The sequence below is a fragment of the Ambystoma mexicanum genome, chromosome 14, assembly GCF_040938575.1.
Source record: "Ambystoma mexicanum isolate Mex_15411 chromosome 14, UKY_AmexF1_1, whole genome shotgun sequence".
In the NCBI taxonomy this organism is placed as follows: Eukaryota; Metazoa; Chordata; class Amphibia; order Caudata; family Ambystomatidae; genus Ambystoma; species Ambystoma mexicanum.
The window spans coordinates 165753204-165767704 of record NC_090940.1 but is presented as its reverse complement, the minus strand read 5'-3'; the positions used below and the strand labels follow the sequence as shown (position 1 = coordinate 165767704).

The window sequence follows — 14501 nt, the reverse complement described above, 5'->3', positions numbered from 1 at the left end:
CTTGCAGTCTAGCAGATATTTTCGACCTTCAGGTTATTAACTTGCTTGACAAAAAAGCACCATTAAACCAAAAAAAAACGCAATTTCCCCAACAAGCAAAATTGGTTTTCCCCAGATCTAAATACCTTAAAAAAGCTGAAAAGATAGGTTGAGCGGCCATGGGAAGAAAATGAAAACAAGGAAAATAGAGATAAATGGATATTAGTAGAAAAGATATACAAAGAAAAGATCCTTGAGGCAAAAAAAACTCTATTATAACGATCAAATCGAAAATGCAGGAAATAATATTAAGAAATCATAAGTTATATGATTTATATAACTCAAATAACTATTTGAGTTATATAAATCATAGGAAAAAACAAGTGCCCTTACCCAGTCCATCGATCGCAACAAGGATGACTGTGACATAGTACAAAAAGCATTCCAGGACAAGCTTCCATTGGCTCGTAATAAAATCCATGGTAATCTAAACACCAATAGAATACTATGCAAGCAAGTAACTGGCATCGATCAAAAAAATAAGAACATGTCCCCTGGGTTTTGTGTCAACCCTGTCTCTATTTTAGATACCACCAAAAGCCACTACTAGGCCCACTTCCTGCATAAGAGACCTTCTTCCTGCCAAAATCATTCTCAAAAACACTGGTATTTTTGCCCCTTTTCTTACCAGATTCATCAAGGCCTCCTTTTTCCACAGGAAAGTACCTACCTCCATCAAGGAAGTGGCAGTCACCCCTATCATTAAGAAACCTAAACATAGCACAAAAGATCCAGCAAACCTACGATCAATAACAAGCATCCCATTCTTACTGGAAATTCTGGATAAGGCAGCCACATTTCAATTAGAGACGCACTTCGAAACTTCATTACCGTTCCACCATAAACAATCTGGCTTCCGTAGTAATCATGGGACAGAAAGTGCCCTACTGGATTTACAGACACGCATGTTAGAGAAACTAGACGAAGGAATGACTGGGCTGATCATCTTATTGGATCTCTCTGCGGTATTTGATTTGCTGGTTCACCCTCGATTGTTAGAAACACTAGCTGCTTCAGGGACCTGCTCCAGCTATGCCACTGAATGGATGAGCTCTTTTCTAGTGAAAAAACTTCCAGAATATGTTGGGGCACTGCCTGTTCAGATCCAGCCCCTATCAGCTACGGAGTACCTCAGAGGGCTTGTATCTCCACGGCCATCTTCAACATATGCATAAAGCCCCTATGCGAAATACTAGAAACTAAGGGTCTCCATTTCAGTAACTACGCTGATGATTTTCAGCTTACTATGGATCTAAGTGGTGACTATCGCATGGGTACTACTAAGCTGAATGACATCTACCTATTCATCCAGGAATGGATGCTTAGTAACTGGTTGTGTTTAAACAGCTCAAAGACCGAGTTTATGATCTTTGGGACAAACAAAGCTAGAAGCAAGCTCAACTCAACTCATGCCAGCTTTAATCTTGACAACTGCTCTATTAAGGTAGTGGCAAAGTAAAAACGCTTGGTATAGTACTTGAGACATCTCTGAACTCAGACGCCCATGTCAACAATATTGCCAAAAATACACACCATCATATTAGAATTCTGAGACAAATAAATCCTCTAGTGTTGCAAAACAATTGTGAAACCCTAGTCAGAGCAGAGCTATAATTCTGCTGTGGCTAGACTATTGTAACTAACGCCTTACTTAGTGGAGCCAGCAAAAGAAATATCCAGAAGCTAGAGATCATTCAGAATGATGCCGTCGAGATAATACATAATGTACCTAGGAAAGAACACATCTCCAACTATCGGAAGAAACTTCAATGGCTGCTGCTGGCAAAAAGAATTCAGTTCAAAGTATTATCCTTAACCCATAAGTGCATACATGGGAAGGAGCCAGAATATCTAAAACTCACTTTGACACAATACATACCTAACACGACTCTTAGATCAAGCTCAGAACATCTCCTGACCATTCCTCATGCCAGACTAGTTAGAGGGAAAAGGTAGATATTTTCCCCTTAGAGCTGTGGGTGCATGGAACAACCTACCTACATCCGTATGAGCAGAAGAAAATACAATACTTTCCGAAAAAACATGAAAACTTTTCTCTTTGAATAAATAGTGGCTGACCATGTATGTCTTGTTTTACTTTTGTCTATCTGTGCGCCTTGATGCCTGCGGGCTATGGCGCGTTAGAAATAAATAAATAAATACAAATATGGGGTTGCTGTCTGGACGGGAACTGCTAGCGTTGAAGTTGCCAAGGAAGATACTGTTGCAGGTGGGAGTAGAAGTTGGGATTGTGTGTTGGGGAGCGATAAATGAGGTGGACAAAGGTGGAGGTTGGTGTGATGGAGGGGAGCAAGTGAGAGAGAGTGCCTCAAAGGATGTGCATGGGGGTATTTGAGGTTGTTCTGTGAAAGTTACTCTTTATATATGGTGGCAAGGTCACCACCTTGTTTGTGTGCACGGTCTCTCTGGTGGATGGGATAGTGTGGGGGAAGCATGCGAGGGATAAGAGGTGTGGGGTGGGGTTTGAGCCCTGTTTCTGTAAGGAAGAGTGGATCTTGAGATTGTGCACTGAATTAATTGGTGTAGTGTGTGAGCAGGTGCAGGCTAGCAGTTGAGAAGAATGCAGGTGTATACAATTAGTTGTTTTGGTGGCGTGCTGTGGTAGCATTTGATTTGAGTGTTATTTGTTTGCTTTGTATGAGGCATGTTTTGTGGCAACCAGGGGCTAACAGAGAAGACAACAAAGAATAAAAAAGAGAAAAGATAAGAAAAAGGGAAACGATAATTGCAACCTGTTGTAAATCCAGTTTTTCATTCTTGGTAAACAGACAGACAAACTAAGGATCCTCCAGTTCCGGAAATGCTGGACTCAGTGTTATGTTTTTAATGAAGGCGCAGCCCTTAGAAGACAGACCATTAGCAGCCCACAATCATGTTGCAGTGAATTACATATTATAATTGAGAAGCTCCACGTCTCCTCCGATCCACATTAGCAAAGAGGAAAATCCTTACTTTGTTTACTTGGGTTCTGAAGCCTTCACTGCCCTCTCTCTCCATCTCCCAAACAATGGTCTACAGCCAAACCCTTTGATTGACTTATACCAAATGTTCTAAACATCACAGTAAGCAGACTTTGTTTTATCCAGGGATAAAGTCGCCTGGGAAATGGGCTGCCAGGAGGTGACATTTCCCCAAATTTCCACTCCAAAGTAAATCATGCACTTTCCCCAAATAGTCTATGGGCCACATTACGAGTATGGAGGCAGTCATGCCCTTAATAAGGGCATGGTTGCCTCCATACCGGGTTCCCGGACCGGGTTTCTTCAAGGGGGAATTACCGGGCCATTCTAACCTTGGAGGACCCGGTAATTCCTCATTGAAAAAAACCATCCCCATTCCCATTTCAGCCACCATAGGGCTCAATGGCAATGGGGCGGGAGCTAATATGGGCCCATTAATAACAGGCCTGTTATTAGCTCCCTGGTCCCCTTGCGGGACCCGCTAAGGACGTCTGGTCTAGCCAGACATTCTGAGTGGGTCCCGCAAGCGAACCTCGCAATAGGACGGAGTGGGTTTACCGGCACCGGCACCATTACTAGTGCCATTAAACCCATTCCAGCTCACCTCGTAATGAGGCCCTATGACTGCAGAATATAATAGAAAATTATACCCGGCCTAGAATATGTAGGGGATGGCTTTTAGGGGTGCACGAAAAAAAGTAATCTACATGACGACTTTTTCATGGCGACATTATCACATGGAACCAACATTGTGTTTGTCTCAATAGATTGAGAACTATACCCTTGAAAGCCTTGGATGTTTTCTCCAACATGCCCTATATTTTGTGACAGGAGTTCAACCGAGAAGCTACGGAGCTCATTCTGTGGATGGACGAGAAATACAAAATTGCATTGGATGAGTCCTACCGTGATCCGACCAACATCCTGCGCAAGCTCAAATGGCACGAGGCAGCTGAGAAAGAAATGATGGCCCACCAGGTCCACTTCGAACAGCTTAAAAATGTAAGTGGCCAACCTCGCTAAATGATGATTTAATACTAGGTGTATGAAATGTATTGGAGGTCATGCCGCAGCTGCCATTCAATGTTGCATTTTATTTACTAGTTTCAGCAACCAGGACTTGTGGTGAATGGAAATGTTTTCTAAACTCGACGAATAGCCACATCGCTAGCTTCTATTATGATGTATGGACATGGACACTGTCGGCCATCTTGGTTAGTCACAGACCATGCTTTGCACTGTTCAACCTCAAAAATTATTCTTTTAATTCAGGTATTTTCTGCAGAACATGAAATCTAGATTAATACATTAAAAAAGTATACTCAGGTTAGGTCCGGCTTGAGTACTCTGCGCCCCTCTTGGCAGACATATATTTGTTCAATGGACTGATATCGTGATTGTATCTGGACGAATCGCGATCCACCATTTTGAGTTGCAATTTTGCTGCAATTATGTCATTGATCCATAGCAATTTGGCAGTTAAATATCTCTTCCATCCATTATAGATTTTCTTGCTTCAAACTGATATATTACTGGAAAAGTCCCTTTTCTTAACTTTTACAGAAGGCTCGCAGCGTCTGCCACAAGGTTATCTGCAAAGCTTTTCGGTCTAACTTCTTTTCATCTGGTTACTCATTCTGTGTCCCTCGCAATGTTTTGCACTAGAGCTTTCGTGCTCCTTAAACATTGAATATGCTGCTGAGGCATCATGGGAGTTGAAGTACAAAACATCTGGAGGGCCACATAATGAGTAACCAATCACGGATTGACTGATTTTTATTTTTATTTATCACTGCCATCATTATGTGCACTTTATTCAGAATTCGCATCCATTAAAATACACACAAAGAAAAACATTACATACTAATACAGTAAATTAGGGTTAGCTGCTATTAGGTGTCATAACCTGTAATGACAACAGAAGTACCCAAAAATAGATGACCTCAGTTAAAGGAGCCCAATTAAAACGTACAATAACACAGATTATTAATCTAACAAACATTAGCAACAATTGTGGTTAAAATCAGGTTAAGTAAATCCTGTTGAGAAAGAAAAAAGAATAATTCCTAAACATCCCAAAAGCAGCAGCAGAAGGAATAAACAGCTTTTCAGGGATCTGAAACGTTTGGCTCTCCAGATGTTTCGGACTGCCACTCCAATCAGATTTAGCCAGCATAGTCAATGCTGAGTGATCATGAGAGTCCTAGTCTAAAACACCTGGAGAGGAAAAGGTTGCACACCCTATAAAGGCAATAAAGTGCATAGACCAATAGGTATAGTAATAGACCTTCGGCAGCAAATTATACCTGAGCGCATGGTTACTCATCATGTGGCCCTCCTGATATTTTGGACTTCAACTCCCATCAGCCCTAGTCAGCATAGTTTGTGGTGCTGGATTATGGGGGCTGCAGTCCAAAACATCTTGCCACCTAATGAGTAACCATACAGATGAACACAAAGGCGTAAAATAAATAAAAACAAACAGTATTAATATTAGCATTTTACTGGCAATAAAATACATGAAAGCCATGGATGTTTATTAAAGAAATGTTAGAACTACAATGTATGAATTAAGAAATGATAATGGCACATTAATTACAAATACCTTTGTTCATTTTATATTTTATTTTGATTTCTATTGTGCCACATTCATAGTAAGTCGCTTCAGGGCGCTAGGGGAAAGGGAAGACCAATAGAATAAAGAAAGGTGGAGAGGAAGGCAAAGGTAAGGGGTTACAACATAGGTCTTTCCTACTAGCCAACCATTGTTCAGGTACTATGAACATGTCACACATTACCAAGCTATAACAGCAGGAAAGGGGTCAACACAAAATTCTCTTTGGGGGTTGGGAGATGCCGGGCTAGCATGTTACATTAGTTCAATGCTTGTTTTTAATAGTCCAGCTTTTAGTGTCTTTGTTGATGAAGACCCAGTGTCAGATTGTTTTATAGCAAAGAGCCTTGGATGGTTAGCAGTCTTCTTCCAGCTTCTACTGTAAATTAGTTTGGAGTCCCTGGTAAAAACATTACTCCTTGTTGTCTCCCTGGTTGGTAGTATGGGAGACGGTCTGATAGGTACTCTGGCCTCATTTTTCAGTAACACTGGTGGGTGACGCAGAGTGATCTAAACTGGATTCTCTTCTCACTAGGGTACCAACACGTTCAGGGCTCGCGAGATGTGATCGCCAGTGTTCATTTCTTAGACGGTTATTGCTTTCCCGTTCATAACAAGCTGTATCTGAGTAGGTTTTTAGGCAGACCCAAGCAGGGAGAATTTAGAAAATCCAGCTTGGACAAGGTGTGCCTTTTGTTGGAGAAACTGATAAATGTTTCAATCAGGTGTAATTTGGAATGTCCACCTCGAATAAATGGGTAAGTCATTTGATGATCCCACTGGCGACTGTGTCCTACGATGCCATGAGGTCCAATATCAGTAGTATAGCGTGATTTTTTGTTGTCCATGTGGTTAACGAGGGAATCTTTGATATCCAGTAATTTTGTGCATGGAAACAATATCGGCTTTCATGGAATAGATTGTTAGACTTGCACTCTGCGTGTAAGTGTGGTGCAAATATTTCTAAGAATTTGACAAGGAAAGGTATAATGGAGAGGGACCAAAAGTTGGCTTGGGCCGAGGGATCTGCATTGGGTTTCATTAAGATGGGAGTGATGAGTGCTTGTATCAGGGGATCCCGAATTATACCAACCTGGGGGGAGGAGTTGCAGTTAGTAATGAGGGGGCTCAAGTTGTTTTTTGTTGATTGGTGACTGATGCTAGATATAGTGGACAGTGGTTTGTCAGGGCTTCATTTTCTTTGCTAATTGGAAGATTGTGTCTTTCAAGATATTAGGGGAAGATGCCGAATTTGCACTATGAGGTCAGGAAGTTGACCTGTGCAGTTGCACGGTCAGAACATGTGTTAAATATAGATTACATGGTTTTCTCCCCCCCCCCACCCCCCACACTCCCCTGGAAAAATGCAGCAAAGCCCTGGACAATTGTTCCAAGGAATTAGATCTATTTTTACTTGTTCAGGTTTGTGAGTTGCTTGTGTATTCTGAAGTTTGGATCTTCTAGCATACGGTTGGCAAAGCTTGGCAGATCATGACTTTGGAGCAGCCTCTAGGGTGAATAAGTTATCTCTAAGGTTCTCAAAGGGATCTTCAGTCTTCTTGAATGAGAGGAGTGCTATAATATCTGTGGCCCATTCTAGTTTATGGGTTATATGGAGTAATGTGTTGGGGTATATGTGGTATACTGATAACATTGTTAGGGTTGAACATGTCAGAAAATGTATAACTTCAAATGTCCCCAGAGGACCAGCTTGGCTAGATGTCAGCCTGATAAATGATCTAGGAGTTGGTCTAACTTGATTAAATCCTCAAGTATAAATGTGTAATCTGTCCAAATTTACTTAATGATATATGATGTGGCGTTTATAACGTGACAAGACAAGGAGGGGGAAACAAGAGAAGACAAAATAACGATTTTACGAGGCCTTGTGTCATTCAGATCGTGCACAAGCCAGGGGGAGGAGAGGAGGGAAGTGCAGTTAACTCACAAGTGCAGCCAGCGGGTGGCTCATAAGTGCAGAGAGAAGGGACTGTAGGGTTGCAGATACAGACCCTTAAGTGCTAGGGAGCCCCAGAGGCAGTGTGAGGGCTACTGGACATGCAGGAGCCTGGGCCCAAGTTCAGAGGGTAACCAGGTGACCAGTGCGTGGAGCAGCGAGGTGCATCAGCAGGGGAGAGGAAGAGAGAAAGCGGAAGCAAAAAGGAAGGTCTTGAGTTGCTTCCGGAACCGCCGGTGGTTCTGCTCAAGTTTGAGAGAGGCAGGGAGGCTGTTCCAGAGGAAGGCCCCAGCCGAAGAGATGGACCTGAACCCCAACTCTCTGCTTGGAGAAGCGTCTGAGCCTCAGAGAGTTGGAGGTGGATGAGCGGAGAGCTTGAGAAGCAATATGGTTTGGAAGAGAAAGTTGGAGTTAGAGTGATCCCAGGCCCCAGAAAGCCTTGTGGACAATGCAGAGGGTCTTGAAGTTCATCCTTGTAGCCACGGGGAGCCAGTGAAGAGATTTCAGAGCTGGAGAGATACGATCCCTGGGCTTGAGGCCAAGGACAAGTCTCACAGTCCTGTTCTGGATAAGTTGTAAAGGTTGCACAGTAGAAGCAGGAAGATTTAGAAAGAGGCTGTTGCAATAGTCCAGCCTCTAGAGGATAAGAGCTCTGGAGACAGTGAGCTTCTGGGGTAAAGTGAAAAAAGGAACAATTCTTCTGAAGAGGTGCAACTGATAGTTTGACTTTTGAGAGATGTCAGAGATGTAAGGAGAGAAGGAGAGAGTGGAGTCAAAGATAACACCAAGGTTCTTAGCCTCACACAAAGGAGCAGGAAGAGGGCCCAGAGTGGTCGGCCAGAGAGAGAAGAAAGGAGGGAGCGGGTGTCCTAACAAGGAGGATCTCAGTCTTACTGGCCTTAAGGCAGAGATCATTGGTGGCACACCATTCCTGAATTGCGGCCAGACAGTCTGGTATGAAAGAAGAAGCAGAGGTCGCTGAGGGGAGCCTGAAAGAGAACCGAGTGTCTTCCGCATAGCATTGAAAATTGGTGCAGAAAGTAGCGATGCAGTGGGCAAAAGGTGCCATGTAGTGGTTGACGAGCCAGGGAGAGAGGGGCCACAAGTAGAGAGAATGCAGTTTTCTTTGTGATGGATATATTGCATTCAAAGTGAACATCAAGAGTGTTGTCTTTTTTGTGACTGGCTTGTTTGATATGTTGCACCAGTCCCAAAGAGCACATGTTGAGGTCTAGCGTGTGCGTATTATCTTTGCAGTAGAGCCAGTTGTATAGATCTCTCATCAATGTTTATTAGAAAGGATTTGGGAGGGTGTGGACCAGTTCTACCACCAGCATTTTAAGTAGTACACTTTACCTTTTATAGCATTCACAAGAATTGTGAAACTGTCTGCCAACAGGGTGACCAGAGGAGATGTGTAGTTATTGGAAAACCCTGTCTCCCACTAGGCCCAATGATTGCCCTGTTATAAGCTTGCTAACATTGAGCGATTTTAGATTTGCTGATCTACCACCATCTTAGAATCTATTCCAATAGTAGGTTTAGAACCATTTAGTTTGGGTGTTGGCACATGTCACAGGGGATGGTTCGTTCTTGGCAGAGGCGATCAATGAGTTTCTTTTGGGACAGGGGCTTTTCCAAGTAGTGGCATGTGTGATTATTGCCGTTTATGGAAGTGTTGATTGGGTCTGGTAGAATTGTTCATGCAGTTTGCAGAAAGTGGGTGGTAATCCTAGGGACAGGATGAATGGATCCTGGAGTGAGGGTCAATGGCAGACCATGTTGTCCAATATTGTTTCATGAGTTAGAGACAACAGAGATATGTGGAATTTCAGGAAGATGGTATTTTTTTGGGGTTAACGCTTTTTGAAGTGGAGGCGCTCACTGTTCGGTGCAAGGGGTAATTTGACCTATGAACTTGAGCTTGGGTAAGATTTTATCTACCATCCTGAGGTGTTTTTCACCAGTTTGGTCATGATTTTACCATTAGTGTGTATATTGAAGATGAATTCAGATCCGTGTAAAGTTGCCCCGTTGGCTGTTTTCTTTTTGGCTCCTTGGAATGGGGAATATGTTTTCTATGAGATGACCAGTATCTACACAAGCTTGCTGATTTTGAATCTACGAAGACGAGGCTAATGACCTCATCTCCATGGACCTGCCCCCTTTTCTTCCTGACTTGATCCTTTTGTGAGGGTTTCCACATACCCGTTATTTTCTTACCTTCTACGCAAACCTACATCTTTCCCTGTGTTTCTGTCTGTTTTTCTTTTTTCTATTTTTTGCTAAGGTATTGCATTTTTGCGAAGATGTATTCTAAAAATACAAGTTGTTCACATGTTATTGTACAAAAAGCAGCAAAAGGCAGCAGCCCCAAAACCCAGATGATATGGTTAATGAGATGAAATGAGACTGTCAGTCATATAAATTGCTGATTGCTAAATTGCTGATTATGGCATTAATCATTGTCAACTAAAAGCTTTTCTGGAAGGGTACTTGATGATTGGGGAATTTTAGGAAATATTGATCTCCTTAGTCATGCCATGTAACTTAAGTCTCAGAAGAGGGGAATGCCTCTCCCAGGGGGAATTACCTGACCGGTAATGCCCCCTCTGAGGGTTCTATTGCTATTAGTACCCCAGCACGTCGTACCGGGGTACTTACAGCATTTTTTCTCGAGTTCAGAAACAGTGTTGAAACCATTTCTAAACTTGAGAAAACAGCAATAAAAGGGCCACCAGGGAATGGGGAGAAGGAACTCCACGTAGTCCCTTCTCCCTTTCCATGGTGTCCATTAAAAACATAGAGAAAAAACTAAACAAACAAAATGGCCACCATGGAAAGGGGTGAAGGGACTACACGTAGTTCCTTCTCCCTTTCCTTGGTGGCCTGACAAGGAAAGCAAAGGTGCTCTGCAGATGCTGAGGTCTGGAACAGCAGCCACCAGAACGCAGTCAATCTTTGTCGGCTGGGTAAGGACCCGGCATGGGCCAATCAGATTGTTCGTAACAATCTGATTGTCCCTCGCCGGGTACTAATGAAGATTCTGGAGTGAGGGGTTTAGTCCCCAAACAGGTGAAGTGGTGAATGTTGAATAGAGGACCCTGTGCAAGAACCAAGTGGGAGGCCCCATAGCTTTAAGGGAGCAATATTAAGTGAAATCAGGATAACGTTCTCTGCGAAGGGCGTTTGGGAAGTAGGAATGGTGCTAGATGTTGGCAAGAGAAGAGGGTACATTGCGTCCTCAAATGAAAAAGTTTAGGTTGGGCTGTGGGATCTTGTTTCCCGTCCACCTCACATGATCTGGTGGGAGGCTCTGATAGCAGCGTAGGGCCATCTTGGAGCGATGTTCAAGTGGGTATCGAGGCACTAAAACTATTCCAAGTTAAGGACAGGCACATGGGCTTCTCTAAGAGAGGTGCTGACAATTTAAAGTGACCGGTTAGCTCTGGCGGGGGTGGCGGGTGGGAGCTGTGGAGTTTGTCACTAGACAGACTTAGATGGACTGAGGGTGGTGGTATGTGGATGGAGGAGGTGTTTCCATAATTGAACATACATGCAATGTAAAGCATTTCTAAAGTGCTAAACTACGACTTAGAGGCATATAAGTGCTGAAGAAAAACAGCGATGAGATAAAGCCTCTGTAGACAGCAGAAAGACAGGAAATAAAATATTTACAAAAGATAGGTTTTTAGAGCTTTCTGAAAGCCCAAATGGTCACTCAACACCCACAGCTGGGCCGGGGGAGAGTTACACATAGCAGGTGCCAGAATCGAGAAAGCTCGGCCTCCAGCCCGTGCTCTGCGGAATCGTGGAACTGTCAGAGGCTGCTGATAAGCCATACAGAGAGACATAAATGGTAAATAGGGGGTCAATTTAGCCTGAATATACTCAGCGCCAGCCTGATGAATTCCATGCAGATTTATGTTATGTGGAAGAACAGAAAAAGTAGTATACCACTTACAGATATGAGGAGAGTGGGGGGAGCAGTAGTAGCAACAGCTTGTTTGTCTAGTTTGGCAAAGTTCAGCCATCTTAGAAAAGGAGAGAGAGGGCAAGGCAAGATCACAGTTGTTTCCTTTAGCCAATCGCCCCTGGCTGGGCATCTTTGGTAGGTGAAGTCAAGTACCAAGGAGACCACGTTATGTGGGGAACAGCTCTGCCAATCGGTTCTCAACAACCGATATTGTGGGGCATTCTGGGCCAATCCAGATGCATCAGAGCAAGTGTTTCTTTTGGGCGTTGGCTGTTGATCTCAGCTCCAACCTCTCATCTAAAGAGCATAGGGCATAAAGAGTAGATGAAGGCCCAACATAATCTATTCTTTTGCCTGCCAGGATCCGTATATTACACAGTGACGTGCCCTTCAAGGGCTTATTGCTGTAAAATGCAGGAAGCCTGCAATACAATGTTGTCAGCAGTGCACTACATACACTCATGTAGGCAAGGGGGCTGGCCAGAACATCTTTTGACCTGCCCCACAGCCCCCCCTGAAATGTGCAGGTCACCTTTGAGAATAAGGGGTGGGGCATTTTCTCCAACTAGCGCAGATAAAAAAGTGCATCCTCTGTGCATTTTTTTATACTTAATAATAATAATTTGGCATTTATATAGCGCTACAAACCCTCAGGTATCTGAGCGCTGCTTATTGTCACCCACGGTGTATGGTGCTCATTTATCGACCTCAGAAGAATGAGTTTGGCTCTGCCGGGATTCGAACCTGCGTTAGCAGGCTCTGCACGGATGTCAAAGCGAGCGCTCTACTCGCTGTGCCACTTGCACCAGTTTTCAAGTATCTGGTATGATAGAGCTAATTGCTCACATACTGCTCTCGCTACCCTGTGTCTGTTCATGCCTTTTCGAACTATGCATCGAAAGGTTCTACAGAAGGGACTTTCTTTGTATTTTCTAAGGTAGTTTCCCTCTCTTTCTTTCGCCCGTCATAGTCTCTACCCATTGGATCAACGGCTAATTTGCACTGTATGGCCTTTTGTTGGATTATCCACCCCACCCCATTGTCCTTTTAGTTATCTGTCATCTATATGCCCTCAACACCTTCACCCACCTATCCTTCCTCCCACCTTTGCTTTCTTATTAGTACCGGAGGTGGGGGAGCGCAGCCAATTAGATTCCGTGGATCGCGGTCTGAAATCTCTGATCTCATCCTGCGTTCCACGGAACACGCTGGTTGCCTCCCCTGCCCTGCAGCTCCACCTTCCCCCACCCTCCCATTTTTCAAATTGCTCCCCAAACCCCTACCCCACTTACCTAATTGTTGTGGCAGCGACTTCAGCCGGGGCAGCAGCTTCACTGCCGCTCGCATTTCCAGGCTGCCATGGTAATGGAAGAGGGGCTCTGTATGGCGCGCCGCTTTCCACAACCATGGCGGCCATCTTAGCAAAGGATTTTCATTCATTGAAAGGGACGGGCACGGTGTCTCTTTCAATGAATAAAAATCTGTTTTCTTTAGCACCCCATTTTACCGCTTCGGTAACCCATGGTGCTAATGGCGTTATGCACCCATTCCATGGGCAACACCGGGGGGTAATGGCCCGGGCCCCACGTTAAGTGCCCTCACTTCGCTGGGGCTGTTAACTCAGGCTACCGGGCCATTACCCCCGGAGGTGTCCATGCAAACGGTGTGTAACGCCATATAATGCAACTGTTTGCATTTGCATTTTTATTTTTATTCCACACAGAAGGTGACTGACCCACAATCTTTCCACAACCGGAAGCAGGGGCAGTCAACAGGATTAAACTGTGGTCTGGCTTTTCCTGTATCCCATCCTACACATGTGTACATGTTTGCAAGTTTCACTGCCGGAAGAGTGGAAAGGTGTAAAATAGAGCTACCATTTTCTATTGCCCCTCCTGCCCCCTCACAAACTGTCCTTTGAGCGGCACTCTGTGGCCCGCTGGGTCTGATCTATTCTATTATAAAGCTTCAGTAAAGAAAGGGATGGGGAGGTTTCATCGCAGGAGATTTGGTCGAAGCCAAATCCATCGATTTTGTCTGGCTGAATTTGGCTGCAAATATGTGTGGGGGTGGGTAAAGGTAATAATTAAGGTGGGGGGCCAGGGAGTGCTGTTTGGGGTTCTCCCCCTGCATATATTTGCTTCCGAATGGCTTAAAAGAAAAAAAACATCAATGGATTTGGGATCAACCAAATCTCCTCAATGAAATACAACGTTCAGTGAAATAAGCCCTTACCCAGTAGCAGAGATGAATAGGATGATCCTTCTGACCCCTTCCAATTTCTATGCAGCCCCACCTGGGCTTTCATCTGAGTCTTCGAATACCACCCCCTCAAAAATGGCTTGACTCCGTCCAAGCCAATGTCGTGGTCTGGCACATCACATGCTTTATGTCGCTAGATACTCATTCTTGGTGACTTAACATTTGGGCCACTGACCCCAACGCTATTTAATTCAAGGTCTAGTGGAAAATATGGTTAGCCTCCACTTTACCCAACTGGTGAATAAATGGCCAAACCTGTGAAGCGCGGCACACCCTTGACTTGTTTTTCTCCCAACTCCCGATTTTTACATCACTGAATAGCAACCGTACTCCTGTAATGACTGTGCCAAGGTACATTTCTCCATATCGGAAAGTGCAAACCCAAATATCACTTGTCATGCCATCAATCACTGAATATCATGTCACATAAACTGGAACAGTTTCGAGACTGACTCCCTTCTCCGTGACCTCCTTAATGTTGACCATTCTGCCTGATTTTTGTGACAAAGCCAGCTCTCTTATGCCATCCCCAGGCTTGGAGAGGGCATTTACAACTGACACTGTGCAGCCTGAGCAGCAGGGTTCGCTCTCCGGGAAATCCATGCATTGCGCAGATGAGACAGAGAACGGACAACTATCTCTGCTTCCTGGTTTCTGTCTGTGCAGGAGCCG

The 14501-nt window shown here is 44.2% G+C and overlaps 1 protein-coding gene across 3 annotated transcripts in view; it reads left to right on the top strand.

Moving 5' to 3' along the window:
* The window catches only part of SPTBN5 (spectrin beta, non-erythrocytic 5), a 1050196-nt gene that overhangs the window by 204808 nt on the left and 830887 nt on the right, over nucleotides 1-14501 (top strand). For all 3 annotated transcript variants that reach the window (XR_011283950.1, XM_069638812.1, XM_069638811.1), the window contains exon 18: nucleotides 3852-4022. Coding sequence is in view for 2 of the 3 variants with exons in the window: in XM_069638812.1 (XP_069494913.1) it covers nucleotides 3852-4022 (171 nt within the window). In the remaining variant the exon portion in view is untranslated. The remainder of the gene's footprint in view (nucleotides 1-3851; nucleotides 4023-14501) is intronic.